General features: G+C 40.2%; 1 protein-coding gene across 2 annotated transcripts in view; it reads right to left on the bottom strand.

The window, feature by feature from the left end:
* Positions 1-12,505, bottom strand: part of LOC103246453 (retinoblastoma-like protein 1) — an 87,205-nt gene that overhangs the window by 35,194 nt on the left and 39,506 nt on the right. For both annotated transcript variants that reach the window (XM_073009585.1, XM_073009586.1), the window contains 4 exons: positions 10,616-10,753; positions 7,699-7,863; positions 5,175-5,307; positions 256-522 (listed from right to left, as the gene is read on the bottom strand). In XM_073009585.1, the coding sequence (XP_072865686.1) occupies positions 256-522; positions 5,175-5,307; positions 7,699-7,863; positions 10,616-10,753 (703 nt within the window). The remainder of the gene's footprint in view (positions 1-255; positions 523-5,174; positions 5,308-7,698; positions 7,864-10,615; positions 10,754-12,505) is intronic.

The raw sequence follows: 12,505 nt of genomic DNA on the forward strand, positions 1-12,505 counted from the left end.
TTCTGGTGTGGAATACTGATAATGGGGGAGGCTCTACATGCCTCTGGTAGGAGAAAGGGGAATATGAGAAATGTCTGTACCTTCCTCTGAATTTTGCTGTGAATCTACAACTGCTCTAAAAAATCAAATCCATTAAAAAAAAAAGTATAGATTCAAGAGAAAATGAGTTAGAAAAACCATGTGATCTAATCCACTAAGACATTTCTTAAATTTTTATCTCAGAAAAAATATAAAACAAATGCACTATAACTTTACCATGTGATGGAATTATAACTTTATGTCCTGTTGTTCCTGTTAATGGGGCTGTGGCCATTGTTAGAAGAGTTTGACCAGGTAAAATTGATATATTTTCAGCAGTAATGCTTGAAGAAGGAGCGATTTTCAATTTTGTTCCTTCTGTTATGATCTTGCCCATAAGCATTTCCTTTGGGGAATCCTCTCCAAAGAGTCTTCTCTTAGCACTCCCTGCGGTAGGAGAACTGTAGCGTTCATGGACAGAAATTGGAGACAATGGTTGCATATCTAAAAAAAATAATAATAAATTTAAAACAGAAATGTATTCCAAAATAATAAATTAGGTTTACTCATTCACTCAACAGATAGTGAGTTGAGATACTTATGCTGGGCACTAGCTAGATATGAATAACATGGCCTTTGCCCTCATGGAATATATAGTCTACTGGGAGAAAAAGGCATGAAATAAGTCACTACAGTAAAACGTGAAAATTACGATCACTCATCTTCCTGGTTTCTAGAACCTCTGCCTAAATTAAAGGAGCAAAACATTAAGGATAAAGTAGAGGTTGAGAGGTAGAATGACGTGAGCACTAAATTTTAGTAATAGTCCAATATCTCCCAATCATACCTAGTAAAGAGCACCTGAGAAGAAGGGAAGCAAAAGCAAAATCAGGAATTTGGGTCACAGTTTTGCCTCTTTGTGCATATTTGCACTCTAAGCAATTTAAGGCAGTAGCTCTGGCTTTCTAATTTAGTAGATATGGAATCATCTTCAGTAAATCCATCAGAAGATATGAGTAAAGATGATATAAATCTGCTTACCTTGCCTTAATCTGAAGGTTGGCAGTAGTGTGTTGATCAAAAATAAAGTAAGGATTATGGATTTTGCCTTTCTTCCTGTGCTATCCTTTCACAGGATCTGCTTTCCATTCCCTCTCTACCAGCTGCACGGCTTTTTCTAGCCCCTTACAACCCTACATCTTTTCTAAATCTTTTTCCACAATTCTTCCCTCAACCAATGATTCCTTACAGGTAGGTCAATAATATGCTTTTAAAGCAAAAGTATTTATTTATTTATGAGAATGGAGTCTCGCTGTCACCCAGGCTGGACTGCAGTGGTGCAATCTCAGCCTACTGTGACCTCCACCTCCTGGGTTCAAGCAATTCTCTTGCCTCAGCCTCCCAAGTAGCTGGGACTACAGGCGTGTGCCACCATGCCTGGCTAATTTTTCTATTTTTAGTAGAGACAGGGTTTCGTCATGTTGGCCAGACTGGTCTTGAACTCCTGACCTCAGGTGATCCACCTGCCTCAGTTGGGATTACAAGCTTGAGTCACCATGCCTAGCCTTCATTATTTATTTTTACATTCACTAATTAGTCATGTAATCTACTTTCTTTTTCTTTTTTTTTGAGATGGAGTCTTGCTCTGTTGCCCAAGCTGGAGTGCAGTGGTATGATCTCGGCTCACTGCAAGCTCCACCTCCTGGGTTTACACCATTCTCTTGCCTAAGCATCCCGAGTAGCTGGGACTACAGGCGGCCACCACCACGCCCAGCTAATTTTTTGTATTTTTAGTAGAGATGGGGTTTCACCGTTAGCCAGGATGGTCTCGATCTCCTGACCTCGTGATCTGCCCACCTTGGCCTCCCACAGTGCTGGGATTACAGGCATGAGCCACCGTGCCTGGCCCTGTAATCCATTTTCAAAACATGCTTAAAATGTATTAAAATGACCCGTAGCGATGATTTAGCAGCTCTCTGTATTAGTGAGGTGATTGGGAAAATAGTAACAGTTTAATAAAAATCTTTCCATAATTCTTGGGCTTATGAAAGTAGCTTTTACTTCCCATCTTCAGTAAACAAGTGCAAATTTCTATAGTAGTTTCCGTTACTCCTTTACAAGAGTTCATGTGAATGCCTTATATCTAAGAAATCCACGCAAGCCCTTGAATCTGACTAGGTACATTCAAAGGTGACATTTCAAGGCAAGACTCGAGCTGAAGCCATAAAGTTAGCTGCAAATCCCTTGAAATGATCTTTTCTTAGCACAGTACTGGAACAGCTATGGTGGATACTCAATAAGAATGTAATGAATATACAAATGAAAAGCAGATCCAAATTTAGAAAGAAACATGACAATCTGTCAAGGTACAGAAAAGATGCTCACTTAGTTACAAATTATATGAGAGGAAGGTGGCAAGCACAGTTTAAACTATTCTTGGTAAGTTTTTAAAAAAGAAAATAATTCCCAATATTTTGAAAGTTTTAAATTATAGTATACTGAATATTTTTACTATTTTTTCATTTACCTAAACATTAATAACTGACAGTAAGAAGAGGCTTTTTTTGTTTAACATTTTGACAAGATTTGTAAAGGTCAAAAAACAATTATAATTATTCCCAATAATTAAAATTACTGAGTATTCACATCTTAATGCAATCTTGTTTTTTTTGTTTTTTTGTTTTTTTTGGAGACGGAGTCTCACTCTGTCGCCAGGCTGGAGCGCAGTGGCACTGTCTCGGCTCACTGCAACCTCCACTCCTGGGTTCCAGCAATTCTCTTGCCTCACTCTTGTTTTAGCCTCCCAAGTAGCTGGGACTACAGGGGCACACTGCCATGCTTGGCTAATTTTTTGTATTTTAGTAGGGACTGGTTTCCACTGTGTTGCCCGGGCTGGTCTTGAACTCCTGAGCTCAGGCAATCCGCCTGCCTCAGCCTCCCAAAGTGCTAGGATTACAGGTGTAAGCCACTGCGCCAGGTTTTTTTTTTTTTTTTTTTGAGATAGAGTCTTGCTCTGTACCCAGGCTGGAGTACAGTGGTACCATCGCTGCTCACTGCAAACTCCATCCCCTGGGTTCAAGCAATTCTCCTGCCTTAGCCACCTGAGCAGTTGGGATTACAGGTGTGTACCACCATGCCTGGCTAATTTTTGTAGTTTTAGTAGAGACGGGGTTTCACCATGTTAGCCAGGCTGGTCTCGAACTCCTGACCTCAGATGATCCACCTGCCTCGGCCTCTCAAAGTGCTGGGATTACAGGCGTGAGCCACTATGCCTGACTTTATGCCCTTATGCAATCTTTTTTTTTTTAGGGATGGAATCTCGCTTTGTCACCCAGGCTAGAGGGCAATGGTGTGATCTCAGCTCACTGCAACCTCCGTCTTCCAGGTTCAAGTGATTCTCTGCCTCAGCCTCCCGAATAGCTGGGATTACAGGCACCCGCCACCACACCCAGCTAATTTTTGTATTTTTAGTAGAGATGGGGTTTCTCCATCTTGGCCAGTCTGGTCTTGAACTCCTGACCTCATGATCCACCCGCCTCAGCCTCCCAAAGTGCTGGGATTACAGGCGTGAGCCACTGCGCCCGGCATTTTTTTTTTTTTTCTTTTTGAGACAGAGTCTTGCTCCATCCCCCAGGTTGGGGTCCAGTGGTGCGATCTTGGCTCACTGCAACCTCCTGGGTTCAAGTGATTCTCCTGCCTCAGCCTCCTGAGTAGCTGGGATTACAGGCGCCCGCCACCACATCCAGCTAATTTTTGTGTTTTGGGTAGAGACGGGGTTTCACCATGTTGGCTAGGCTGGTCTTGAACTCCTGGACCTCAGGTGATCTGCCCGCCTCGGCCTCACAAAGTGCTGGGATTACAGGTGTGAGCCACTGTGCCTGGCCTGTAGTCATTTTTATGATCCTGCATTGCATGTAAAGCAAAGACTGCAGACGGACAGACAAACACACATACACAATCACACAGAGTCCAAAAATGGATGTACCATACTATGTAACCTGAATACTTGTTCATCTAAGATTTGTTAAGGGATACTATGTGGTCAGGAGATTTTAACTGATTTTTTAAAATCCAAGAACTATATAATCCACAAGATGCACACATCAGCTCGCTACGTCACAAGAGAAAATAAGGAAGAATGAACTAAAATATTTCTATTGGTGAGTTTCAAAATGAACTATTTTAAGAGTATAAATAACTAGTTTATTAGATGAACTTAAGCAGTCCAAAGATAATACAAATTTTATTTTGCTTTAAATGTTTTTCTACAGAGACATACACAGGCAAAGGAAGAATATAAATTTGTGAAATTTGGAAAAGTAGGTATTTAGCTTAGTGATATGGTTTGGCTGCGTCCCCACCCAAATCTCATCTTGATTGTCATTCCCATAATTCTGTGTCATGGGAGGGACCAGGTGGGAGGTCATTGAATCATGGGGGTGGGTCTTTCCCATGCTGTTCTCCTGAGAGTGAATAAGTCTCACGAGATCTGATGATTTTATCAAGGGGAGTTCCCCTGCACAAGCTCTCTTGCCTGCTGCCATGTAAGAGGTGCCTTTGCTCTTCCTTTGCCTTCCACCATGATTGTGAGGCCTCCCCAGTCATGTGGAACTGTGAGTAAATCAAACCTCTTTCCTTTATAAATTACCTAGCTTTGGGTATGTCTTTATTAGCAGCATGAGAAGAGACTAATACACTTATCTTTTTTTTTCCTTTCTTCTTTTTCTTTTTTTTGGGACATGAGGGGGGTCTCACTATTTTGCCCAGGCTGGGTTCAAACACAATCCTCAATCCTCCTGCCTCAGCCTCCTGAGTAGCTAGGACTACAGAAAGATGCCATCATGCCTGACATTAGCTTATTTAAACAGTTCTCCATTAGCATTCAGGAAAGATTACATACATTTATTAAATAAATTATATTTAAAATTCTATTAATATAGTATACACTATAGTATATTATATATATATTATAGTATATAATGTAGTGTACAATGAGCTACACAGGGGTGCTGGCACAAGCATCGAGCTCCTTTTTGAATCCTGCTGAAAAAATTAGATTTCTTAATAATATACTCACAAGACTTAAAATTTTCTTTGAAAAAAAAACCCAAATACCCTTTGTTACTTTTTCATTCCTTTACCAATGTTGAACCTACCTCTTCGAAGACTCCCACTGTCAGTTCGAACTTCCTTGACTCTTGGGTGCATTAGAGGAGACATTGGCATCATGGGAAGATGTCCCTGTACATTTCCTCCATTTCCTGTTTCAAAGTTATTTGGGAATATAACCTGTAGAAAACAAAAACCCTTGGGTTTACATATAAACTTGCTGATTAAAACTTATTAAAAATGTTTTCTTTTTCTTTTTTTGAGATAAAGTCTCACTCTGTTGCCCAGGTTGGAGTGCAGTGGCACGATTCCGGCTCACTGCAACCACCACCTCTCGGGTTCAAGTAATTCTCCTGTCTCAGCCTCCTGAGTAGCTAGGACTACAGGTGCATGCCATCACGCCCAGCTAATTTTTGTATTTTTAGTAGAGACGAGGTTTCACCATGTTGGCCAGGCTGATCTCGAACTCCTGACTTCAGATGATCCACCCACCTCAGCCTCCCAAAGTGCTGGGATTACAGGCGCGAGTCACTGTGCCTGGCCGAAAAAGTGTTTTCTTAACTTTTATTTTTTACTATTTTATTTCTCTTTCTCACTTCTTCACAAAATACAACTTGGATAAAGTGCTCAATTCTTAATGTTAACAAACTTATGGAAAGAGTTCATTTCATTTAACCTTATAATTTATATAGGTAAGTTACCAACCACAAGAACTAAACCTATGAGGTAGGCAGTATCATTCTCCATTTAGGGATGAGAAAATTGAGGATCTGAATGTGAAATTTGCCCAAGGTCATACAATTAGTAAGTTATAAGAGCAACGGCTTCAATACTAATCCTTCTTCGAGTTCACAGCTTTTTTGAACTTGAAGGAGTTTGAAGTTCTTCAATGGAAATAAACTGATGAACACTGAAGAGTGGCCCAGTGAGTTACTGTCTGCTGCAAAAGACCAAAGAAGTATGGAAGAGAGATTTCAAGCAACCATCTTCTTTTCAATTCCTCCTGGCCTTGGACAGTTCTAGTAGTTTGGGATTAGGGAAAAATTTAAGAAGACTAGTGAAGTACATAAGGAGACAAAACAAAGAAGAATCAAAAGACAGGAGTTACAAAAGAATAACAGAAGTAGAGAAAAAAAACAACACCTCGATTTCTCACATGATACTACTATTAAAAATGTAATTTGTGTACAACTCTGGGCATACATTTTTAATTTTTATTTATTTATTCATTTAATTTTTTTTTTAGACAGTCTTGCTCTGTTGTCCAGGCTGGAGTGCAACAGCACCATCTCAGCTCACTGCAACCTCCGCCTCCTGGGTTCAAGCAATTCTCCTGCCTCAGCCTCCCAAGTAGCTGGGATTATAGGTGTGTGCCACCATGCCCGGCTAATTTTTTTGTATTTTTAGTAGAGACAGGGTTTCACCATGTTGGCCAGCCTGGTCTCAAACTCCTGACCTCAGGCAATCAACCCGCCTTGGCCTCCCAAAGTGCTGGGATTACAGTCATGAGCCACTGTGGCCGGCCTCTGTTTTTTATTTTTTAATTCTAAATGCCACTAATGAAAAGTGTTCAATCTTCATACAGACATTTGAAAAATTTTAAATAAGTTTAACGGTTTCCTAGACATGATACCAAAAAGCACAAGCAAAAGAAAAAATATCTGAATTGGACACCATCAAAATTAAAAATATTTGCATTTCAAAGACACCATCAAGAAAGTGAAGACAGGCCAGGCGCAGTGCCTCATACCTGTAATCCCAGCACTTTGGAAGACCATCCTAGCTAACACGGTGAAACCCCTTCTCTACTAAAAATACAAAGAAATTAGCTGGGCGTGGTGGTGGGTGCCTATAGTCCCAGTTACTCGGGAGGCTGAGGCAGAGAATTGCTTGAACCGGGAGGCAGACGTTGCAGTGAGCCGAGATTGCGCCACTGCACTCCAGCCTGGGTGACCGAGCAAGACTCCGTCTTAAAAAAACAAAAACAGAAAGAAAAAAAAATTAGCCGGGTGTGGGTGTGGTGGTATGTGCCTGTGGTCTCAGCTACTTGAGAGGCAGAAGGGCTGTTTGGGCCGAGGAAGTTGCGGGTGCAGTCAGTGTGCCACGTTTGCAACACTGAACACCAGCCCGGGCAACAGAAGGAAACCCCACCTTAAAAAAAAAGAGGAAATGAAATACTGATACATTCTACAACATGGATGAACCTTAAAAACATTATGCTAAGCGACAGACACCCAGTCAAAAGGAACTACATTTTTATGATTCCATTTATATGAAATGTCTAGAATAGGCAAATTTACGGAGACAGAAAGTAGATTAACAGTTACTTAGAGCTAGGGAGAAGATACAGGGGTAGGGAAGTGATAGCTAAAGGATGTACATTTCTTTTTGAAGTGATGAATATATTCTAAAATTGTGGTTATGGCTGCACATATCTATTTATATACTAAAACCACTGAATTGTACACTTAAAATGGGTGAACTGTATGGCATAGGAATTATCTCTCAATAAAGCTGTGTTTTTTGTTTTTTTTTTTTAATGATAGGATTATCAGCCTTGCCCGGACTCACTTCTTCACAGGTAGGAACTTTGTTTGCAGAAACCTGGAGAGCCTCCCACAGTGCAGAATCATGACTCCATGCTAAACTCTCCAAAATCTGTTCTTCAATGCTGTTCAGGTGTTTCACCATGTCCCTCGAGAGCCCCTCTTCTGAGCGGATCACCACCTCAATAACCTGCAGAGGAGAAAGGTGAGAAGGCAATGTGGTTTCAAGCAGTTAGTTCTAGTCTGGACTTGCATGTAGGACTAGCTGTGGCTTTCTTCTTCTTCTTTTTGAGACAGAGTTTCCCTCTATTGCCCAGGCTAGAGAGCAGTGGTGCGATCTTGGCTCACTGCAACCTCTGCCTCACGGGTTCAAGTGATTCTTCTGCCTCAGACTCCCGAGTAGCTGGGATTACAGGCACCTGCCACCATACCTGGCAAATTTTTGTAGTTTTTAGTAGAGCTGAGGTTTCACCATGTTGGCCAGGCTGGTCTAGAACTCCTGACCTCAGGTGATCTGCCCGCCTAGGCCTCCCAAAGTGTTGGGATTACAAGTGTGAGTCACTGCACCCGGCCACTGTGGCCTTATTCTGTGGCACAGAACCAAAATCATCTTTGAACCATAATTCTGTGGCTTACTAACATCTTCTAATTTATAAAGGAGCTTTTAAGTTCTTTAAAATATGTTCACATACATTTCTGTTTTTCATGTTTCATTTTATAAGTGACAACTTGAGGCAATGATAGGTGAAAACTGGTCAACAGCCCAACAGTGGGAGAAGTCAGGTGTTAGGTTCCAAGTCTAGTTCTATTTTAAATGTATTGTTCCTTTCCAGACTATTTTTTCCGCTAACTCAAAATAACAGAATGAATGAACTATTTAAAGTGACTTTGCTTATACATATTATAATTCTATTTTAATAAGGGAAGTATCCAGAATAAAGTTTATATACACAAAATATTAATAATAGGAGTAATAATTAGATTATGATATATGACTTTAATATTCACATTTATTTATTTATTTATTTATTTATTTTGAGACGGAGTCTTGCTCTGTTGCTCAGGCTGGAGTGCAATGGCGCCATCTCGGCTCACTGCAATCTCCGCCTCCCAGGTTCAAGCCATTCTCCTGCCTTAGCCTCCCAGGTAGCTGGGACTACAGGCAAGTGCCACGATGCTCGGCTAATTTTTTGTATTTTTAGCAGAGATGGGGTTTTGCCATATTAGCCAGGATGGTCTCAATCTCCTGATCTCATGATCTGCCCGCCTCGGCCTCCCAAAGTGCTGGGATTATAGGCATGAGCCATTGCGCCCGGCCCACATTTATGTTTATGATTTTCTTCAACCAGCACACATCATTTATGTCGTTTAAAAAAACAAAGGAGGGCGACACAGTGACTCATGCCTGTAATCCCAACACTTTGGGAGGCCACAGTGAGAGGATTGCTTGAGCCCAGGAGTTCGAGACCAGCCTGGGCAACATAGTGAAACCGAGTCTCTACAAAAAAAAAAAAGGCATTTAGCTTCTTGAATAAAATAAGGATGTTACAAATAAAAACAAATTAGTATGAGGTTGTTGACAAAACTAAACTTTTTCCTAATGGCAAAAGTTGAATATATACATTAACATTAAAGTAAGTGTATAGTAGAATCACTTCTCCCTAAGAAACCTAAAAATACTTTAATCACACTCAATAATTCACAGAGATAAGCTTTCCAATGACCTGCATTTTCTACAACTTTAATTCAGGCATACTTTAGGTATAAAAATTTAACTCTTCAAACCAATTTTTGTATCACCAGTAGAAAAGTAGCCTAGATGACTAAATATTAACTAAATCATGCCAAGAAGCATAACAGTAGCATTAGTCTTAAATTTCCATACTATGTAACATTAAACGTTATTGACTGTGATGACTAAATGTTATTGAGGGTGATGATGTAGTTCAATAGCTATGACCTCTGTTTTATTTCGAAAAGATAATAAAAATAGTTGTAGCAAGAAAAATACTTAAGATTCATTCACACTGAATTAGCTCAAACTTGGGGAAGAAGCATAATCTATTATTACAGCTTTATTAGTTAGACTATCACCAAAATCAATTTTAGGTCTTTTTTCCTCTTGATAGAAAGTGTTTTTTGTTCTTCACCACGCATTTGTTTAACAGGATTATAATTTTCATTCATAAATAGGGAAAATATGAAGTTAAGTACTAGTTCCAGGTCATATTTTCAAGTCTGTGATAACAAAGGAACTGAAGCTATAAGACTGACTTAATTTACTGATACTCTCACCTTCTCTCTCTCCTTTTTTTTGTTTGAAACAAGGTCTTGCTTAGGTGCCCAGGCTGGAGTGGTGTGGTGGCACAATCCTGAGTTTGGTAGCTCACTGTAACCTCAAACTCCTGGACTCAAGCCATCCTCCAGCCTCAGTTTTCCTAAGTGCTGGGATTATAGATGTGAGCCACTGTATGCTCAACTGTCTCTTGTGTTCCTGGTTTCACCCAAAAGGAATACATATTATCTTTTTTTTTTCTTGAGACAGAATTTTGCTCTTGTCGTCTAGGCTGGAGTGCAAACTTCCACCTCCCAGGTTCAAGCAATTCTCCTGCCTCAGCCTCCTGAGCATCTGAGATTACAGGTGCTCGCCACTATGCCCGGCTACTTTTTTTTGGTATTTTTAGTAGAGATGGAGTTTCACCATGTTGGCCAGGTTGGTCTCGAACTCCTGACCTCAGGTGATCCTCCCACCTTGGCCTTCCAAAGTGCTGGGATTACAGGCATGAGCCACCGTGCCCAGACAGGAATATATATTTTCAGAACACATCTGGAAACATTTTCCAGATATCACAACAGTGTTTTTCTTCAGCACTAAGATAAATACAATGTTTCTGTGAGAAACACTGTTTTCATCTCATAACATAACTTTGTTTTCATCTCACCTTATAAAAGTAAAATGGTTGCAAGTTGAGAACTTCAATAATCCAAGGAAAAGTACGAGGTGAGCTATAGGCAAAGAGCACAATTTCCAAACAACAAGCCATCAAGGAATGATGAAATATATCTTGCTCTAAAAGAACCTGGGGGAAGAGAAAGACCACAGTTTAATATTTTTCAGCAATTTCAGTCTTTGCCATTGTACAAAGAAAACTATGGTAACAAGAAACAATAACGTGCAAATTATATTATACTAGATTACTGGAGATAAAAATTTGAGTTCCCAAACTGGTAGTTTTCCTGTGATACCTAATCTTGCTCAGTGGTAGGTAATAAATTTAAATAAAGGGTACATAACAATCTGCTTTGAAATCTGAACAAATAATATGTCAGTATTCCCATCAACAGAAAAGCATGAGAATTGGTTGTTTCTTTTCTTAATGACAGTTAATTGTTTTGTCAACATAAGGATTTATCAAAACAGAAATGAAAGGTAATATGCCACAGTTTAGACAAAAATGTTTAGAAAAAGAAATATTTCACTGAGAAAATAAAAGTCCTACTTTACCATTACATTTAATATAAGTTTTCAGTTTTAAAAACAGTGTTTGTTGCCTTCTTTCTTTCAAATATCACCCCAGATTGGCTGAGCGTGGTGGCTCACCCCTGTAATCTCAGCACTTTGGGAGGCCAAGGCAGGTGGATTACTTGAGGTCAGGAGTTCAAGACCAGCTTGGCCATCATGGTGAAACCCCCTCTCTACTAAAAATACAAAAATTAGCTGGGTGTGGTGGTGCATGCCTGTAATCCCAGTTACTCCAGAGGCTGAGGCAGTGGAATCACTTAAACCTGGGAGGCAGAGGTTGCAGTGAGCCGAGATCACGCCACCACACTCCAGACTGGGTAACAGAGTGAGACTCAGTCTCAGAAAAAAACAAAAAACAAAAACAAAAAAAACAAATATCACCCCAAATCAAGAGAGGATAAAAAACAGAAACTCCATCATCAGTTAAACTAGGAGTCATCTGTAACTGTAAACCACAATATATGAAGGATGACAAATTACTCAGCAGAAGGGATGATGGTCAAGCCTAAGGACCCGCAGTGAGACATTTAAAACAAATGAATCTGCTCTAAAAGACATAGCAACTGAGGACACAAGCAGAATGGGAAGTAGGGGTGAAGCACTGGGTGGGTGATCTGAAAGTCTTAGGATCCTCAGGTCCCCACACAACTCCCACTCTATGGGATCAGATGACAGACCTCTATTCTGTCTTCACAGGAATCTACAGGATTATTCTCCAGAGAAATTGAACTGAAGACTCAGAGGTAGAGAACATCAGGCACAGAAAAGACTAAGGTTTTAGTCTTTAGAGACTCTGCAGACTGAACCATAAGACCAAATTTCCCTTCCTTCTTCTGATCCACAACACCAGCAGCCAGGCAAGATGTTAACAGATATGTCTCTGGAGAAACTGAGATATTCCAGAAAAGTTTTATGGGCACCAGCAGATGAGATTCTCTAACACTATGTGATCATCTGAGGTCACGGACTTTTTATTTCCACTCTTGAAATAAAATAGCTTTGAAACAAACTTTTACTGCCTCACTCACACAGCTTTGAACACAAGTTTTTGTGTCTCATTCAAATTTAAGTGGACAACCAAGAATTATCCGACATTTGAGGAAAACCTCTTAACTGAAAAACATAGGTCAAAACAAACAGAAAAGCAAGGTGCAGCAGCATGTACCTGTAGTCCCAGCTACTTGGGAAGCTGAGGCAGGAGGATCACTTGAACCCAGCAGTTGACACTAGCCTGAGCAACATAGCGAGACACCATCGTACTGAAAAAAAAAAAAGAAAAAAAAAAGAAAAAAAAAAAAAGCCAGGTGCA

This window comes from Chlorocebus sabaeus, chromosome 2 (assembly GCF_047675955.1).
Source record: "Chlorocebus sabaeus isolate Y175 chromosome 2, mChlSab1.0.hap1, whole genome shotgun sequence".
NCBI lineage: Eukaryota > Metazoa > Chordata > Mammalia > Primates > Cercopithecidae > Chlorocebus > Chlorocebus sabaeus.